We start from the raw sequence: 18310 nt of genomic DNA on the forward strand, positions 1-18310 counted from the left end.
TTTACCGGATAGTTGCGAAAGCATTTTTGTCCTAAAAACGGACAAACATTCGCAAATTACTCGTTTTTGGGACCCAGTCTGTGATACTCGCCGACTTCCGATTTTTCGGATGTTTGTTATTAAGGTTTTTTTGTGACGTGTTATACCATATTAATAAATACCCAAGTTTATTTGTTCAACTCATGATAAGCTAACCTTATCATAGCATTCTGTTTGGCAATCAAACATTTTTGCCATACCGATAAAATACACGAATCGGTGTTAACAAACTGCCGGATCCAAATTATCCGGCCGGATTTGATTGATAACTATCCGGATCCGGCCGGGTCGGATAATTTGGAACTGGGAACATCACTAGTGGCTACGGACCATAGCGCCTTCATTAATTTTGGAAAAATTGGCAATATTTGACGTTTTTTTTTAAACAACGTTTGTTCTTTTGTTCTATAATATTTCTCCCGGCTGCGAGGTTGAGTTTGCTAGGTTGTCCACTTGACCATAAAACTAACTGCAAATTAATGTGGTATTTTTTTGCGAAAATGTAATGACATATCAAAAATAGTCGGCACATTCTGTTAAAAGCAGGAGCTTCATGGATGACATCCGACGTGTTTTTTTCGGGATATGAATCACTGGACTACATTTTGTAACAGCAATCTGTTTTCCACATTGTATGCAACGACTAATCAACGATAAATCTGATAACATAATCCTTGCTATGCTGTTTGGTAAAACGTCTGATGATTTCACCAACAGTACCGTTCCTGTCACACGCTGGTATAACGTTTAATCCGGAATGCATCAAAAAAATAACTAAATTATTGCCATACAACATAGCGATATAATTAATAAAGTTAACGTAGATTATCAACAAGTGTTTCTTCTCAGCAAATTTGAAGTTGGTCGATGCTATCGTTTAACGCCAGACCAGTCGTCCATTTCTCAGAAATACTTCCGCCTTTGGCCCCAATGCTGGCGCCAAGAAGTGTCGACACAACAGACCCACGATGACAGTTCTCTCCTAGAAAACACAGTATTTTAGGCAAACTTAAAACATAGCGTTTAACCGTGTTTTACCTCCAATGTTAACGTTGGTCAACATTCCAGCTTCAAAATCGTCATGATAGTGGCGGCAGATGTACAACAGTAACGCGAAGGAACTGTCGATGTAGCAAGCGATGCCCAGTTGTTCGCCGATTTTTTGAAATGCTGACAGTTTGTCGTCGGACCTGATGAGCGAAATAAAGATATAGGTTTAGAGTATTTGTCTTTACGATCGATGGAAACCTAGAAAAATTTTTTTTTCTTGTCAATTACTTATTACGAAATGTATAAGACTCCAGGGTATTTCTTTCTTCATTTGTTAACACTTCCTCTACTAAAAAGGCTGTAAACGGGCGGTAATATAGTATGCTGTGTAATAAACATTTGTTATGATCTACGCCTTTACAGTTCAAAAAACTCCCCAGAACAAATAAGTTATATATAATATGTGACAGAGGACCCCAAGGCAAGATATGTATACAAGGTCTTATACAATACAGGTGCCAGCGGTAGGTACAAAATATCGAGTAGGGATATTCAAAATGGGGTGTGTAATAAGGACCTAATCTAAGCCAATATATCGACTGCTTTTGGATTTTGACCACATCACAACCAAAGCTTCTTGTGGCATAATTTATACTGAGTCAAAACAACAAAAGAAAACTGATAAAAACATTTACCTTTTGACTAGGTTGTCGAATGACTTCATCATGGCTTTACCGGGAGAACCAAGACATTCCAGTAATCCCTTCTCCGCTTCATCACGCAAAGGCGCGCCTCGTACAACAGCGTGTAAGATTCGAATGTATAAGTGGAATGGTTCCAATATATCGACAACCGGATGCGTACAGCTTAAAAAAACAACAAGTCGTCAGTGCGTGTGTTTAAGGGTTGGGGTCGTTCTTTTCTCACCTAATAAACATTTCCGCCACTTCAGTAACTTCCTTGAGTGGGCGGTTGATGTAGTAGAGAATTATGGACGTTGGAACAACAAACGCCCCTATGACGACCAACTGCTTGTCGGGAGGCTAAAAGAAAAAGGTCGAGATATAGAAAAAGACAGACTGGTTTGGTATATCACACTCTCGATAAAATCACACACAAATAGCGCACCTGTGTGACTACTATCTCTGAACGCTTCGTAAGAAAGTTGTATAAATCATCCTTGTTCGTTGGCTTACCTTTCAATACCCAATCAGCAAACAGCATTCTAGAAATAGGGTTTTCGTGTATAACCAGACAATGATGGACGTTATTGCATAAAGTCAAACAATGTAACCTGTGCCAAGACTCGGCGTATGTGTCATTGTGAGACCCAGGGGTAGTCATAAACGTCAAATAATCCGCAAAAATCTGCTTGATTACTTCGACATTGTTGCAGTTTTTCCCGCAGTTCTGCAAGGTTTTCATCACTTGCAGCGCACACTGGCAGTTCAACGTGTTGTCTCCAGCTTTCATTCCTGGTGTTTGGAAGCAAACAATTGCAGGGGATAAAGAGATCAAACCAAAATGTACATACTTAATAATGTAGGCATTGCGTATCTTTTTTGTATTTGAGACTAAGATGGCAAATAACTGCACATGGTATAAAGGGTTATTTGGCTTTTCCAATCAGGGATGTGGCTTACAAACCATTGTTGTAAGGGAAGTGTATTTGCATATAACACCGTACGCAGTCATATAACACCATTTTTTTTTAGAAAAGTCAAACCGCGCTGCTGGACATATTATTCATGTATCCACCCTTTTTACATGATTTATTTATATTACCTTGGTGATAGTGTGAGTTTTCACTTTCCTCTGTCCAGGCCTTCAACTTGTCGTGTAGAATCACCGTCCCAATGACAGAAGGGCGATCTACTCCGTCATCTCGACCGCTTCCACCTGCAAAATATCCAAAAAATAATGCAAGGTCTTCGGTAGAACATTACTCAGGCACATTTTTAGTTATCATCACCTCCTAAAAAGACTATTCAAGTTTCCTACTTAAGCACTAATCGTCGAAACGCTGTACAGAACAATGACGTTTGTTACCTCATAAATGAGTGAAAAACAATTGCAAAGAGTCAAAAACAATGTTTGAATGGAACAAACGCCTGTTCGTCTTTTTAACTTGAAGAAAGCTATAATTGTACTTGGCAAATAACTTGTGACAGCACGTTATTTGGGTAGCGAAAGGTTGTCCACTAAAACGATGAACTTAGTTGACCATTCAACGGCGTTCGCCTTGTTTCCCAATAAGCTCTATCGCATGGTGAGTGACCCAGACTGCCCAAGCTTGAGCTGGGCAGAGAGCGGCGACCATCTTGTGTTGAGCACAAGAGAATTCGAGGATGAGCTTCTTAGGGAAACGCCCGAAAGGTGGAAGTACCAGCTGAAGACGACTTCTACAACAAGTTTCATACGACAGTTACATGCCTACGGCTTTCGAAAAGTTATGGATGATGTTGATTTGGCAAGCATCCGTGGACCCGCAAATATAAGGCGTTACTACCACCCGTAAGTACTATTGACACAACTAAACTGACATTAAACCTAACCAAATTAAAAAAAAATTGGGGACAGATACTTTCATCGTGAACGTCCAGATCTGTTGATGTTCATGAAACGTAGCTTGCGAACTTATCCTGGCAAAAAGCAGCTGGTTAAAGTAATAACTGCTATGCCGAGCGCCCACGCCACTTGTGCAACGCCCGCGACTATGGCGACGTCAGACGATGATGAATACTGTCCCAGTTCGAGCAATGTAAAGCGTCGGCGCAAAACGCAGCCGAAGAGACACCCGCACTTCAGCGACACAATCGAACGAAGTAAGAAAAATGTGACAAATTACCATCGACTAAAATAAGGACTTTTAACGACTGCTCTGTTTCACATTACCACCACAACGTTTAAATGTAAAGTTCGCGTGACCTAAAGCAATTCATCCCACGCCACAACATGGCGAATTTACCAAACCTGTAGCGTCAATTTTACTCCAAATTACAATATTGACCCATTTTTTAACAAAACAAACGGCGACAAAGCCACGCTCAAAATACAAAGTTTTAAGAACAAAAAATAACATGATTTTATCCTGTTCGGTACAATAGTACAGACAAGGTCGCTGAGCTGTAAGCAGCCGAGCAGCGACGAGGGAGAATGTAGTGTTGCCATGCAGCTGCACATAAAAGAAGAGACTCCGGAACCACCGGATGACATGGCATCATATTTCTCTACAGTTCCGGCGAACCAGCGTTATCCAATGGCATCTTGTAACTATTCGGGGCTGCAACTGGCAAGTTTTTCACAAAAACCATTTGAAACCAAACAAAACGAGTGTTGCGAACCAGAACTATCGGTTTCAAGACCTACCTCTGAACCCCTCGACTTGTCTCAAAATGGCGCTCAAGATGGTATGAAATTTGTAAAACTTTTTTTAAATTTGATTCTCCTGCTGCTTATTAATTGTAGCTCATCTTCAACCAGCGATAGAATTTAGTGCTTTTTTTAAAAAGTTTTGCGATTTTAGGCACACCTATTAACACGAGCAGCAGATTCAAGGACTCCAACATGATTACAAAGCCGTTTGTGAGCAAAAATTTCATTAACGCGAAGTGCTTTCCGGCCAGCGGCGGTCCGATAATGGGCAAATCGCCCTGCATTGCCAGACCAATCAACCCACAGTTCGGACTTCCAAACACAACAAGCTTGCCAATTTCGCCTAATTTCTCTCCGAGAATTCTCTCAACAGGTTGTATATAATTGTGTTGCATAAATCGTTGCTTGCGTAACGAACACTTTTATCACTTAGCCTTGTGTACAGGGCGTCAACCGGTGTTTCCTGCACCAGGGAATCGATTCCCTCAATCCCAGTATTCAATCTTGCAACCAGCATACATTGCGTGGCCGACCCGACGGGTTTTTTGCAGTGATACCAATCAATGGGTGTTACCGAGACCGACGATTATACCACTCCCAACCAGACCGCAGCCTAGTAGTGTCGAATCATCCTTGTTTTTGACACAAAAGCCTCGGTAATGAGTTCTTTAGGGTGAAATGTAGACTGATCGAATTTTAAGCAAATATTTGTCTGTGATAGATTTTCCGCCCAGGCCAACAACTCACGGCCCGCAGATGCACTGGTGACCAGTTCGGAGAATCGCCAAGCAAACAGCACAACAGATTAAATACAGGCTAATGATAGCATACGATGTTCGCTATGTATCCACTTATTAATAAATGTAAACAGTTCGTTATATCCTGCGTGTACCTTTGTTGGAAAAGCGCAAAATGCTGGTCGGATGCTCGTTTTTGGGTCGCTCGTATTTTGATATCCAATCCCCGAAGTCACGCTTGATTGCAGGCACCTCGTAGTACCAATGCACTGGCATGGCAACTGCGTCACCCACAAACATTCCTGCATACAAATGGTCTGTAGTAAGTGTTACTTTAGAAGCTTCAACTGAGTTTACCATACACAAGTGCCAAACAGATTTATTTTCGCCTGTGTTTAAATTGCGCCATACTACAAAGTTTGCCATACCTACGTATTTTACCACTTTCAAATAATTTATCTGCACTCAAACGTAGCGATACATATCATGGTACGTTGCTGTCAGTTCGTAGTCATACCTTTAAATGCTTGCTTGACGGCATTAGGAATAACCGGCAATTCATCGTTTACATCCATGGCCGGTGCTGGTATAGTACAAACTGATCACAAGATTGAATTTCCAGCAGCCCTAACAATTCATTTTTTTCTTTCTGCGGTCACTCGAGCTTGAAGGCTACGCTCTATTGACTACGCAATATCTGAGTTATATAAGCCTGGTTTAGCGCTACGTCATTGCGACTCGTTTGCTCGGTTTTAGGTTGTTTTATTTGTTTTTTACGATGTAGTAATGTGTAATTTTACTGGCAGACTTAACCTTCATTTTACAGGATTGTTGAAATGAAACACAACATCAAGGTCATGATTGTTTTTGTCATGGCAAATAGTAGCGACAAAAAAATACAACTTTTTTGGCCAGACACATATGGTACACTCGATGCATGTATAGACTACATTAGCAATTGCACGTATTCGCGTGTTACTTGATTTAGAGGTGTACTGTACGCCCAAATACGAATAATAGTGCGACAAGTTTACACGTGTCCTCGCCATTAAAAATCCTAAAATCACACGTCTGCTGGCCACCTTTATACAAATACAATCAATCATAACGGTATGTTGGCATGTTTCTTGGCCGGATTGCTCAGCTTTTTGCTCTGCAGCAGTTCCAAATCTCTACAGATACGCTGGCGTGTGAATCTGGGTTCGATTATGTCGTCCACGTAACCTGGGAGGAGAATGTACAAAAATGGAAACTTAACTTATGTCACTCGTTACGAAAAAAAATTTCACCACGTCTGTAACTATGTGCCGCGTTGTGCAGCTAACCAAACCAAGGCACAGGTTGGGGTTGCATAATGTCAAAAATACTTACGCAAAATTTTAAAAAATTGGGTAAATAACAGCTGGTTTACGTTACGTGAGCTAACGGGAAACAAATGGGTTTTAGTTTGTGTTGAAATGAGTTTAAATGCTCACACAGCCGCGAGACTGAAAAACAGTAAAATCCAATATTCAAAGCTATATTGTATAACGTGGCGATAATTGAACTTAGATCATCCGACTCATGACGTCACAAGCCGGAAACTCACCACGAATAGCTGCAGGATAGGGGTTGGCAAACTTGTTCACATATTCCTCCTCGTGAGCGGCCTGATTGTCCTTCCCTCGGAAAATAATTTGCACGGCTCCCTTTGCACCCATCACTGCCACCTCGGCTGTTGGCCACGCGTAGTTTACGTCGCCGCGTAAATGCTTGGACGACATGACGTCATAAGCGCCGCCGTATGCCTGTTCACAATTGAAGGGTATTATTATTTACACTGAACCAACACGGGCTACTTAAAACAATCGTTTTTGAAATAGAATCATCATTTGGCTCGAAAAATTCTTAAGACAAATTCATTACAACGTTAACAGCCCAAATACCATATAATATAACAATTAATGCACATACATCTGTTACCTTTCTGGTAATAACGGTTATTTTTGGGACAGTTGCTTCGGCGTAGGCGTAAAGCAACTTGGCGCCATGGCGAATAATTCCACCATGTTCCTGTGCAGTTCCCGGCAGGAACCCGGGAACGTCAACCAATGTGACAATAGGAATATTAAAACAATCGCAGAAGCGCACGAATCGCGCTCCCTTGACTGACGCGTTGATGTCCAAACAACCTACAAAACATTCCTTGTTAACCAAACAACTACCCGAAACCTTCAGTAAATAGGATTTACCTGACGCATACTTGGGTTGGTTGCCAACGAAGCCGACCGTCCTGCCGTTCATTCTGGCGAATCCCACCACAATATTTTTTGCATAATCGCCCATGATTTCCCAAAAGGAATGATTGTCGGCGAGCTAAGCGAAAAAAGGCTTGTTCATAAGAAATTAATTACTCGGGTATGTATTGGGAGAAGTCATTACCGAGTGAACAACGTCCAGCATATCATATGCTTTTGTGCTTTCCATCGGAATTAACGTATCAAGGGCAGGGCAGAGTCGATTCCTGGAAACAAAACGATCTTGAACAATAAGTAATTTGGTAATCGCAATGCATAGAAATTTTACTTACCGCACGTCGTCAGTTGCCATAACAGGAGACTGGTCTTGATTGCTGAGTGGCAGAAAATTGTAAAATTCTCTCAGTCTCATCAAGGCGTCAACATCATCTTCAAAAGCTCTGTGTGCAACTCCTGAAAGTGTGGTGTGTGTTTTGGCACCTCCAAGTTCTTCAGCAGTGACATCTTCATTTGTTACAGACTAAAAACGGCACCATTAGTTTTTAGAAAATAAGAGAACAAATTGTTTGAACAAACCTTTACAACATCACGGCCAGTGATGAAAAGGTACGAGGTATCTTTCACCATAAAAGTGAAGTCAGTGAGTGCCGGGGAGTACACAGCACCACCAGCGCAAGGACCCATGATCAATGAGATTTGTGGGACGACACCAGAAGCCATAACATTTCTCTGCCAAAATAAAATTAAAACAAACATTAAATCTTTGTTTTTGCAGACAGTTGGCCCTGGCCAGTATGTTAAATAAATTGACCAAAAAATGCTTGGTTCTTTCAGTGTTTAAGTTGCAAGAAAGTTTTTCAATAAAAACACCTGTTCTTATGATTACCTGAAAAATGTCAGCATACCCAGCAAGTGATTCTACACCTTCTTGAATTCTTGCACCACCAGAATCATTTAATCCGATAACCGGTGCACCAACAAGCATTGCTTGATCCATAACCTACATGGGAAAACAAGTGAATATAAACCAATATGAAAAGGTGTCACCAGTATAAATTATATACACTATTCATTTACCTTGCAAATTTTCTGTGCCTGAGCGCTAGATAGAGAACCTCCAAACACAGTGAAGTCTTGTGAGAAAATATACGCTGGCCTTCCAAATATAAACCCATGTCCAGTTACAACACTGTCGCCAGCAAACTAAACATAAACATGTTTATTTTACAAAAATATGATTAAATGACTATCGGCCAGCAAACAACCTTGTTTTCCTCAGCATCCATTCCAAAATCTGTGCACCTTTGTTCCACAAACATGTCATATTCAATAAAAGAATCTTTGTCCAATAACAAGTTAATTCGCTCCCTTGCAGTTAGCTTTCCCTTAAGAAAGTAATATAGCATAGGTTTAAAGCAACACACATTTAAAATCATATTACCCTTTTGTGTTGAGCATCAATTCTGTGCTGCCCTCCACCCAACATGGCCTTTTTTCTCTTTTCCTTAATGTGATCTTTAATCGAAAGAGTGCTCTGGAAAGTGCAGCATATGTTTGTTACAGGAGTCAGCAACAATTTTGGTTTGCTCGCCAGACGCAGCATTCTTGCTTTTAGTTATATTTGCCAGACTGTGATCGAATTACTAAAACCTACGGAAACAGAACACAGCAAATTACCATTATACAGTGTAAGGAAAACAATACATAGCACACTTTACTATATCACAGTAAACTGGAACTATTTAACTTGGAAATGCAACAAAAAATTAAAAATTATGCACAGCATTTTACATTTTTGACACACAGTGAAGAGTAAAGTAACAATAGCATCACATGTCTCACAGAACTAAAAAGTCACCAATTTCTAGCAATTTTGATACAAACAGTAAAAAAATTATCCTATCTGTATCAAATAATTTCCCATGTAGCTTAGCACAAAAGATGCAGCATAGTTGTTTATGTACAGGTACAACTATAGCGCCAACACTAACATTTCCAACATGCATTCAAAGGCACAACATCACAGTAAATAGGGGGAATAAGTATATACATGTAGAAATGAGCATGCGATTTATTAAGGCTTGAAAGGGTCGAACTTGGCTAAGTCGTGTATTCTGTCACAAAATGGGATGTAGTTTACATCATTCTTGCCTCCAATTCTGACATTAAACTTGTTGAAAATCACCCTGAACTCTTGCTCGCTCAGTAAACTTCCCATTTCCAGTTCGCTCAACACCCTGTGGAACTGAGAGCGGGAAACGGTGCCGTTGTGGACGCGGTCGTAATCCTCAAAAAGTGGAAACAACTGTGTCCTTGTCTTTCTAACATGCTCAGCCACCCTTTTCATTGCCATATCATACACAATTTCAGCCTCTTCTGACATTGTATTTTGCTGCCACTCCACTGGGGGCTTAAACTGGGCTGGAGTCATCAAGGGGTTTTTCACTAGATTTTTCACAGTGAAGATTGACTCAATTTCATCAGAGAAAGTTAGGTAGTTGATAAATCCAGGGTGACTTAAGGATTCAAAAGCATCTCGTAAGATGTTAACTTCCGATTCTTTGAGCTCGAAACCAGCAAGATCCAAAGCACGTTTAAAGTTTGCTTCTATAATGCGACCAGTTTTTAGCTTGTCATAGTCTTTCATAAACTCATACACTCGCATTCGCTCTTTATACACTTTTGCCTTAATCCTGGTCATGATGGCATTCAAGTCAACCAATGCATCAATTTCATGGGGTTTCTTCTGGGCATTGACTGCCTGCAACTCCTTGAGGTGTTCCTTGTACTTTGGCACATGATGTATCTGAGGTACCAACTCACTCAGAAACCGAATGTAATCAAAGCCAATGTTATCAGTAAACTTGTCTTGTATGGCATTCACCTCGTCCTCATCAGCATGTAGATCCAGAGAAGCAAGACATTGTCGGAACTGGGACTTTGTCACATGGCCATTGTTGTGCCGGTCAAAATCTTGGAACACAGGTTTGGCAAGTAAGCGTCGCTGAATTGCCCGACTTCGCATTCTTGCCATTGCCTCTTCAAACGCTTGCAAAGTTTTGTCTCCGACCCCACCCCAGCTTGCAAAAGTTCCCTCCTTGGGTAAAACATACATTTCGATTGGAGGCACTTCTTTGCATGGATCTTTTTCTAAATCAGGTTGGGTAAATACAGAATCAATCTCCCTTAAAAATTTTGTAAGCACAATACAGTCTGGTTTCTTAGGATCAATAAGATGTTCTTGAAGCGCGTGCAGCTGAGCCTTATTGAGCCAAGTCACCCCCATAGAGTCTAGACCTCTTGTAAAGATTGCTCGTGAAATTGAGCCACTTCTCAAATGGTCATAATCTCTAAAGAACTCAACAATTCTGATGCGATTAACAACAACATGATGACGGATTCTTGAAATAATGGCCCCAATATCCACATGTGAAATATCAATCCCAGGGTCTGTGAGTGGTTCTGCAAATTTGGTAGTGGGAGTTGCTTTGGGTGCATCAATGGTATAGTGGTTAAACTCCTTATCAATAGCTTGACAGAAAGCTGGATAATTTACATCACCGCTGTTTGGTTCTTCAAACTTGCAACAGATCAATTTGAGATCTTCCTCATTGACACTTAGACTGAGGAAGTGCAGAATTCTGGCAAACTGAGGCTTGGTGACATTTCTGGTGTATGCCACTCCCCTGTCATAATCTTTAAAATAAGGGTAGAGCATCAAGCGACGTTTTCTCACTACTTCTGCTAGATTTGCAAGAACCTCAATAAGCCTTTTTTCCTCTTCTTCGGACAAGTAAGTCAATGACCTGGTCAGCGAGCCTGAGGGAGGAGCTACTGGATGAACTGTGGGTTTTTTCTCAAGTCCTGGCACATTGAATGCATTTTCCATAATGCCGCAAAAGGTTTTGTACTGCACTCTACCATCAGAGGTACGATAATGATCTGCCAATTTCATTATTTCCTCTTTTGTTAGCTGGGCTTCCTTTCCACAGCCCTGGGACAAACCACAGACAAACTGATTTTCAGTGATAATGCCACTACGCAGCTTGTCGTGATCTTTGAAGAACTCTGTGGTTCTTATGCCATTTTTGTAAATGGCCACTCTAATTTTGTCAAAAACTGATGCTAAATCAGGATTTTTAAGAACACTGGCATCAAAGTATTGATCAGCACTTCCAGTGAAAGGAGGAGCAGACGTCAAGACCATTTTATCAAGTGTAGAAATGTTGCGAATCTGTTCTACATCGTGGTGGAAATTTAGGTAGTTGGTCATACCAGGTTTATTGGGGTCTTGATAGAACTGTGCTAACAACCTTATCTCATTTTCAGTGACGTCTGGTGGTCCAGGGAACTGACGGGCAAATTGGGACACAGTTACAAGACCATTGTGGTGTCTGTCAAAGTCTTCATAGCAGGTTCTTATGTTGACTCCATGGTAGGTGTAGTAATTCTGAATCTTGTTCAAAATCGAGTTGACTTGTTCAGAAGCAACTGGACCACACTCAACATGTGACCTTTCAGTGCGCAAATACTCTGGAACCTGAACAGTCTGCGACTCAGGATTAACATTAAGATGGTCAGGATGAAAGTTTTGGTCTATTACATCCGAAAATGCCCTGTAGTTGACCATGTTATCCTTCTTCAAACAGTACTTCTCTATAAGTTGGTTTACTTGGTCTTCACTGAGCTTAAGACCCAAAAACTGGTCAAGGCATCTTTTGAATTGAGAAGGGGTAATATATCCAGATCTCAAGCGGTCAAAGTCTTTAAAAAACTCTGAAACTCTGACTCTTTTGGTCTTTAATGTTGTCTGTATGTCATTCTCTATTTTGTCCAGTGCCCCCATTTTAAACAAAGGGCATCAATGTATATCAGCAGTACAACTATATTTCTGTAAAAACAATTTACAATAAAGCTTTAAGTTTGGCAAACATTATTTTCATACACAACTATTAGGCTAACTATGTTTTGTGTGCCTACAATCCACAAACCTCACAATAATCAAAATTTGACAGGAATATATATTACGTTCCAAACCCAGCAAAAAATTATCTACTTGAATATGAGAAACAAATAAAAAATAAGGTCGGAAAATATCGGAAATAGACGAATCCTAATGCAGATACGGTACCTATGGGTTTTCTTCAAATATTTGCCGAACTGATCATCCAAACCACTTTCATTAAAAAATCAAGAGGTATGAAAGATTGAAGCATAGTTACAGCTAAAAACAACGACATTTCACAAGAAACAGTTTTTGCATAACGCTCTAATAAACAAGTACAATCGGAAGTTCGCCAAGTTTCCATAGCCACGGTTACCACAAACGACCACAACTGGCGTCAAACCACGTCTACCACTATATAGGCGTCAGCCAAATTAAAAAAACGTGTGATCGTTAAACAAATTATTCCCAGCAAATACTCTTTTTTATTAAATGCTGAAAGATTAGTGAACTGCGATATTTATGCCAGCTCCACCAATGCGTATGTTGTGAATTGAGTAGAATTTAAACAACTTACCATTTTTGTTTGACGATGGGCATTTAAATAGCATTAACTAAATCCAACACACAGAACTCTAACTTTTAAGCATTTATTCAGTTGTAATTTGGCGACAAACGATTGTTGAAGATCTTTAACTTTGAAGTCAAGAAGGCACACTAACCACAATTCGAAAAGCGACATAATTTTGTACGCAAATGTAAGTTGTAGATTTGCAACGAAATGTTTTTTCGAATTTTCCAACAGAAAAATTTTCGAGAACGGTCTGATGTATGATTTCTCTGTATCTCAGAGTTGTTTTGCATTTGCAAAAGTCACTACTTAGCGTTTCATGATGTTGCATAATCCATTTTTTTACAAAGCTGTGTGTGGTGTTAAGGTGTACCTTTGCGTATTTTTTGCTCTAGTACTATTGTTAACACAGCTGCTACAAGTTTTGTGGGTTGTAGAAATTGCGACGTTTTCAATCAAGACTGCGTGCGTGCAATGTTCAATAAACATTAACAAGCCAATTTATTTTAAAAAGTTTTTTGAATTCCGTTTAAACCGCGTTGGAGATTGGACCTATAACAAGCTATGTTTTTGGACATAGGTTTTAAGATACGCCAGTAAATATGATTCTAAGTAAAGCACTAGGTTTTCAAACCCTGGCAGCCAAGACTCAAATGTATAAAAGCATCAATATTTCTCTGAAAACACGACTGTTTGTAAAAGCTGTTAAAGAATCTGGAACGAAAGGAAAACTATGCCAAAGTCGATTCTCCACCTCAACTCAGCTACCAGCTCGTGGGGCAAGAGTAAAGAGCAGAACAACGACAACTATTCCTGGCAAGCTCACTGCAATATCTGTTGGTCAAGCCTCTTTGGCTGGTGCATCTCTTCTTGGCATTGGTGGTCTTTGTTTTTATGGACTTGGATTTTCCAGTGAACCAGGTGCCATAGACAAGGCAGCTGTATGGCCACAGTATGTACGTCAAAGAATTCATGATACATACCTATACTTTGGTGGTTCTCTTTTAGCTACTGCAGGCTCTGCATTGGCAATTGCAAGAAACCCAACTCTAATGAGCATTGTGTCAAGAAATGGCATTATTTCAATGGTTGTTACTATTGGGGCAATGATAGGTACGTCTATGTTATGTCGCAGCATTGAATACAAGCCAGGCTTTGGGCCGAAGCAGATGGCCTGGCTTCTTCACACTTCAGTCGTAGGTGCGGTCATTGCTCCTCTCACAGTTCTTGGTGGACCACTTATGTTGCGTGCTGCATGGTACACAGCAGGTGTGGTTGCCGGTCTATCCACTGTGGCTGTGTGTGCTCCAAGTGACAAGTTTCTCAATATGGGTGGGCCTTTAGCAGCTGGCCTTGGTGTTGTGTTTGTTTCAAGCATTGGATCTGCCTTTTTCCCTCCAACTGGAGCTCTTGGCTTAAGTCTGTACTCAGTTGCAGTTTATGGTGGCCTTATCCTATTTGGAGGATTCTTGCTTTATGACACACAACGCATAGTGAGGCATGCTGAAGCAATGCCACATCCTGCATACACAATGAGGCCCTATGACCCAATTAATGCAAGCATGAGCATATACATGGATGCTGTAAACATTTTCATTCGAATTCTTATGATCATGGGAGGAAACAGAAGAAAATGAAACCAGCCAGTTAATATTTTTTTTTCATACATTTACTTTGCAAAACTTGTACGTGAAAAATGTTGAATAAATTGTACAAAACATAGTGGAGGCTGTGATTGTATTTTCATTCAATCAACCCTGGCAACTGTTACTTGTTGTTTACATGATGACAAATGACGAACTTGTCAATTCAACAAGCATTGTGGCCTTCTGAGCTCATCAAGTTGTACGCACACAAAAAACATGGCAGTTTTGTCAGCTTGCAACTGTTGGAAAAGCATTTACTTTGCTCAATACAAGTTTTTTGTGTTGATGAGAAATGTATCCACGAATGTTGCCAGCATATATTAACCCAGCTATGATGCACTCTGTTTCATCCATGTCAATATCAGTGATCTGTTCATGAAAAATAAAATACCCATTAGCTGTTCACTAAAAACAAATTTTTCACACACAATTATACCCCTTGGCCATGCAGAGCATCTGTGAATGCCTGAAGTGGAATCAGATGGGTTCCCAGAACGTGGCTAACTCTTTTAAAGAGTGTGCGAAACGTTGTTGCTCTGAGTTTCTCCAAGATTAGGTATACGCCAGTTTGAATAAAAAACGATTCATTGGTAAGCAACGCATGGTTAAGGAGGTGGACATTTCCAGTTCTAAACATATCCAAGTAACTGGAATCTAATGAATTGTTGATAAAATTGTTTTACTTACCTAACTGCTTTTACTATATCCTCGTACTGACTTAAATCATGACTTCTCAGCAATTCCACAGAGGGCAACCGCCCAAGCAACATTTTTACTGGTATTAAGTATATTAATATTCTCTTTAAATTTTTCCGTGAAGCAGCATGACAGTTGGTGTAAGCATAAGACAAGTATTCCTCAGCTGATGCAAATGTTATGTTAATTATTTTCATAACTAAGGCCTAATATGTTATCATTACCTTGTGTGAAATTGCTGTCAAACATTGCTTTCCTTCCAACATAATATCTAAGCAAGTAACAAACAAATATTTACAATGTTTGAAACCTGAATTTTTTTAACCATACTTGTAGGTAACTTTTTGCGCTAGAGTAAAGTCATCCTTGATGCTGCTGCTTTCAATAGCACGAATGAGTGGTTTGCACAAATGAAGCTTGCCAATTCTGTGAAAACAATAATTTTACTAATTTTTACACAGATTTCAGAACTGTCTTTGGTGACAGCTACACTTTTAATACCTGAAGTAAATCTTGAAAAGTTGATTAACCAAAAACAACATTCCCCACTTTTTTGACACTTCAATTGCTGCTCGCCTGCGCCCAAATATTCGGTTTTAAGAGAAATATGTAGTGTTATAACCAAGAACAATTTGTATATATGTGCATCTGGTTAAGTCCCAACTTTAGTAAAACTAAAATCTCACCCATCACTTGCACAAACTCGAAAGCAACTCATAATGGTATCTGCAGCCTTTTCCAATGTGTCTCCCTTTTTTTGTTTTTCAAGTTGATTAACTCCCAGTTCAACCTAGCACAAGTAACAGTACTGTAATAAACCATTACAGGTACAGATACTTAATCACCAACATGTATGTTACAATAAAGCAGTGATTCCAAGCCACTTCAAAGACCTCCTGCAAATTTCTTGCACATTTCATGAAAAATTATACCATAAGTACCACCGTTAAACCTTATTGTAGGACCAGAACGTTTATGATTGAATGATATCTAAAATTTTCCACATATTGGTTAGTTCATCTGGACCAAACATATTATTGTTAAATGTTCTCATGTACCATCTGGATGCTTTTGCATACCACCAGTTGAAACCACTGCCATAAATAACTGTGTTATTTCTTACATCAACTTACATAGTTTGCAAATTTCCGAAGATCCAATATTAGTGTGTACATGAGTGGCAGTGACCTGAAAAACCATATGTTAATGGTGTTTGGAAAATCAGTCCATTGCAACTGGGTACATACCAATTATCATCTTTTTGGGGTTGAAAAATCCTAACAAAGGTTTGGACTGCTTGAACCTGACATGAATAAGCCTCTCTATAGTCCAAGTTTGCGAGAGCCCAACATCCCCTAAAAACAGTTGGTTACATTCCAAAAATATATGTACTATGTACATTTTACACAATAAATGTTTAAAATGTACAGGCAATAAAGACAATAGCAGCAGACTGGCAGTTTGTTACCCAAGAGACAGTGACTCTGAAGTCAACATAACAAATGTCTATACCTGGCTAGCTAGCCAGCAAGACCATCCTAATTCAGCTCAGCACTAATGAGGACCAATAGGTTGAAAAAATAGAAATAATGAGGCCTCAAGTTTCAAATTGACAGCTAAATTGTTTCTGATTGGCTTAAAGTTTGCAATGGTAAACATATAAAAGAATTCATTTTAAACTGATAGTAGGGGCATTGAAGTAAGCACTAACTTTAGATGAGCAGCAACTAATTCATCATAAGGATTTTCCAGAAATCTCTGACATGTGACGTAGGCAGATTCTTTCTGTAACTTTGCATTTGAAACATGGGGATCCGTAAATGACAAAAGGCTTGCCAAAGTGCTTGCATCTGCATTATTCAGAGAAGAAGACACCTGGCAGTAACATAACTATAATTTATTACTCTATACGACACAAACTTACATGTGATGTAGCAATTGTTGCCTTGTGCATTTAGGCTAGCTAGGCTACATGATGAAACAATTAGTTTCTAAAATAGTTCTTGACTTTGATTTAGAGTTGCAGCACATGAAGTATTTAAATTATAGAACTTACCGCTTGTAGATAGGCATTTATTGATTGGAAATTCATTATTTTACAATTATTTAATCTCAACAACACAAATTGTAGTTAAGTATACAAATTTGGTGAACACCCGCCAATCAACATAGAAATCTTAAAACTGATTTACGATATCTATGAAATAACAAGAACACCGCAGCTCTTGGTTACAACGAACGCCAAATATTAATGTCGGTTTGAAGTAACATATTGTATAGTATATATTTCACAGACTGCAGTCATAATGACGAGTAGTACAACTGAAGTTGAAAGTGTACCAGAAAACACTTACATGATACGACCTAACTACCAACACAAGTAAGTACATTTTTAGAAGATATAGGCTAATAATTGAATATAAATTGCTGTTTTGTTATTTTACTTTAAGTCCTATTTAAACCATGTGATAAAATTGATAATACCTGTATGCAGGTTTAAAAAAGCTATAGTCAAAGAGTGTATTCACCAAGTGATGAATGATTGTCTACATGGGAAACAATACGCTGCTGAAGAAGTTGCCGATTGGACACAAACCATATCAAATGGCATAAAGCTTAAATTAAAAGGTGTTGGTATTGCATGTTGATCACAATCGTCGCACTGTGTAATAGTACAGAACGAATTTGTGTGACTGCCTTGAAAACCACAGTACATATAAATATGCTCTAGAGCAAATGAATGTATTGTAAAACTTTAAAATTTTCCATGTTGCTTCTGTTTAGATATGGGATTTGACCGCTACAAGTTTGTTGTACAATGTGTGATTGGTGAGCAAAGAGGTGAGGGCGTGAAAATGGGCTGCAGATGCTTCTGGGATTCTGACACTGACAATTGTGCCCAGGATATATTCATTAACGTAGGTACCTTAAACATAAGTTTTCCTGTTACTAACTTCTTTTTTAATTTAGAGCTCCCTGTTTTGTGTCACTGCTGCATTTGGAGTTTTCTACTATTAAAAATGTGTCCGCTGTTGTATTTGTGCTTGCATTGTAATAAACCCATTTATTTTTTT

General features: G+C 39.4%; 7 protein-coding genes across 7 annotated transcripts; 3 read left to right on the forward strand and 4 right to left on the reverse strand.

The window, feature by feature from the left end:
• Positions 1-767: 767 nt before the first annotated feature.
• Positions 768-5729, reverse strand: LOC145902690 (uncharacterized). Its single transcript, XM_082990764.1, has 9 exons — positions 5659-5729; positions 5297-5443; positions 2815-2928; positions 2324-2504; positions 2158-2254; positions 1957-2072; positions 1725-1895; positions 1078-1229; positions 768-1021 (listed from the first exon to the last, which is right to left on the reverse strand). The coding sequence occupies exons 1-9, from the start codon at positions 5714-5716 to the stop codon at positions 885-887; spliced, it is 1173 nt and encodes a 390-aa protein (XP_082846890.1). The 5' UTR covers positions 5717-5729; the 3' UTR covers positions 768-884.
• LOC145901569 (uncharacterized) lies at positions 3086-5175 on the forward strand. Its single transcript, XM_082989300.1, has 6 exons — positions 3086-3089; positions 3201-3543; positions 3610-3854; positions 4137-4439; positions 4556-4777; positions 4850-5175. The coding sequence occupies exons 1-6, from the start codon at positions 3086-3088 to the stop codon at positions 5062-5064; spliced, it is 1332 nt and encodes a 443-aa protein (XP_082845426.1). The 3' UTR covers positions 5065-5175.
• A 261-nt stretch (positions 5730-5990) lies between the features above and the next one.
• Positions 5991-9029, reverse strand: LOC145901592 (propionyl-CoA carboxylase beta chain, mitochondrial-like). Its single transcript, XM_082989327.1, has 11 exons — positions 8820-9029; positions 8644-8763; positions 8456-8581; positions 8265-8378; positions 7955-8107; positions 7711-7898; positions 7563-7644; positions 7373-7496; positions 7104-7312; positions 6730-6928; positions 5991-6365 (listed from the first exon to the last, which is right to left on the reverse strand). Exons 1-11 carry the CDS (start codon positions 8979-8981, stop codon positions 6244-6246), a joined length of 1599 nt encoding a protein of 532 aa, XP_082845453.1. The 5' UTR covers positions 8982-9029; the 3' UTR covers positions 5991-6243.
• Positions 9029-12265, reverse strand: LOC145901591 (uncharacterized). The gene has a single exon (XM_082989325.1). The coding sequence runs from the start codon at positions 12222-12224 to the stop codon at positions 9453-9455; it is 2772 nt and encodes a 923-aa protein (XP_082845451.1). The 5' UTR covers positions 12225-12265; the 3' UTR covers positions 9029-9452.
• Positions 12266-13478: 1213 nt separating this feature from the next.
• LOC145903816 (growth hormone-inducible transmembrane protein-like) lies at positions 13479-14543 on the forward strand. The gene has a single exon (XM_082991978.1). The coding sequence runs from the start codon at positions 13497-13499 to the stop codon at positions 14529-14531; it is 1035 nt and encodes a 344-aa protein (XP_082848104.1). The 5' UTR covers positions 13479-13496; the 3' UTR covers positions 14532-14543.
• A 224-nt stretch (positions 14544-14767) lies between these two features.
• LOC145903815 (PCI domain-containing protein 2-like) lies at positions 14768-17405 on the reverse strand. Its single transcript, XM_082991977.1, has 11 exons — positions 17293-17405; positions 16948-17111; positions 16484-16591; positions 16370-16424; positions 15923-16026; positions 15738-15812; positions 15567-15662; positions 15461-15507; positions 15228-15402; positions 14977-15169; positions 14768-14909 (listed from the first exon to the last, which is right to left on the reverse strand). Exons 1-11 carry the CDS (start codon positions 17326-17328, stop codon positions 14769-14771), a joined length of 1194 nt encoding a protein of 397 aa, XP_082848103.1. The 5' UTR covers positions 17329-17405; the 3' UTR covers position 14768.
• A 59-nt stretch (positions 17406-17464) lies between these two features.
• Positions 17465-18310, forward strand: LOC145901413 (dynein light chain Tctex-type protein 2B-like). The gene is made up of 4 exons (XM_082989088.1): positions 17465-17616; positions 17731-17864; positions 18021-18154; positions 18207-18310. Exons 1-4 carry the CDS (start codon positions 17543-17545, stop codon positions 18252-18254), a joined length of 390 nt encoding a protein of 129 aa, XP_082845214.1. The 5' UTR covers positions 17465-17542; the 3' UTR covers positions 18255-18310.

This window comes from Ascidia mentula, chromosome 5 (assembly GCF_947561715.1).
Source record: "Ascidia mentula chromosome 5, kaAscMent1.1, whole genome shotgun sequence".
NCBI classification, from domain to species: Eukaryota; Metazoa; Chordata; class Ascidiacea; order Phlebobranchia; family Ascidiidae; genus Ascidia; species Ascidia mentula.

Excerpts from the sequence above, each read along its gene's own strand:
- LOC145901569 (XM_082989300.1), top strand. Across the intron at positions 3,855-4,136 it reads CAGCGACACAATCGAACGAA|TACAGACAAGGTCGCTGAGC; the intron begins GTAAGAAAAATG and ends TCGGTACAATAG. Across the intron at positions 4,778-4,849 it reads TCCGAGAATTCTCTCAACAG|GGCGTCAACCGGTGTTTCCT; the intron begins GTTGTATATAAT and ends CCTTGTGTACAG.
- LOC145902690 (XM_082990764.1), bottom strand. The coding sequence starts at position 5,716 with ATGGATGTAAACGATGAATTGCCGGTTATTCCTAATGCCGTCAAGCAA. Across the intron at positions 2,505-2,814 it reads AAACTCACACTATCACCAAG|GAATGAAAGCTGGAGACAAC; the intron begins GTAATATAAATA and ends TCCAAACACCAG. Across the intron at positions 2,073-2,157 it reads CAGAGATAGTAGTCACACAG|CCTCCCGACAAGCAGTTGGT; the intron begins GTGCGCTATTTG and ends TTTTTCTTTTAG.
- LOC145901592 (XM_082989327.1), bottom strand. The coding sequence starts at position 8,981 with ATGCTGCGTCTGGCGAGCAAACCAAAATTGTTGCTGACTCCTGTAACA. Across the intron at positions 8,108-8,264 it reads GGTATGCTGACATTTTTCAG|AGAAATGTTATGGCTTCTGG; the intron begins GTAATCATAAGA and ends TTATTTTGGCAG. Across the intron at positions 6,929-7,103 it reads TAACCGTTATTACCAGAAAG|GCATACGGCGGCGCTTATGA; the intron begins GTAACAGATGTA and ends AATTGTGAACAG.
- LOC145901591 (XM_082989325.1), bottom strand. The coding sequence starts at position 12,224 with ATGGGGGCACTGGACAAAATAGAGAATGACATACAGACAACATTAAAG.
- LOC145903816 (XM_082991978.1), top strand. The coding sequence starts at position 13,497 with ATGATTCTAAGTAAAGCACTAGGTTTTCAAACCCTGGCAGCCAAGACT.
- LOC145903815 (XM_082991977.1), bottom strand. The coding sequence starts at position 17,328 with ATGAATTTCCAATCAATAAATGCCTATCTACAAGCG. Across the intron at positions 15,508-15,566 it reads GCGCAAAAAGTTACCTACAA|ATATTATGTTGGAAGGAAAG; the intron begins GTATGGTTAAAA and ends TTACTTGCTTAG. Across the intron at positions 15,403-15,460 it reads TGACAGCAATTTCACACAAG|CTGAGGAATACTTGTCTTAT; the intron begins GTAATGATAACA and ends CATTTGCATCAG.
- LOC145901413 (XM_082989088.1), top strand. The coding sequence starts at position 17,543 with ATGACGAGTAGTACAACTGAAGTTGAAAGTGTACCAGAAAACACTTAC. Across the intron at positions 17,617-17,730 it reads CGACCTAACTACCAACACAA|GTTTAAAAAAGCTATAGTCA; the intron begins GTAAGTACATTT and ends ACCTGTATGCAG. Across the intron at positions 18,155-18,206 it reads CCCAGGATATATTCATTAAC|AGCTCCCTGTTTTGTGTCAC; the intron begins GTAGGTACCTTA and ends TTTTTAATTTAG.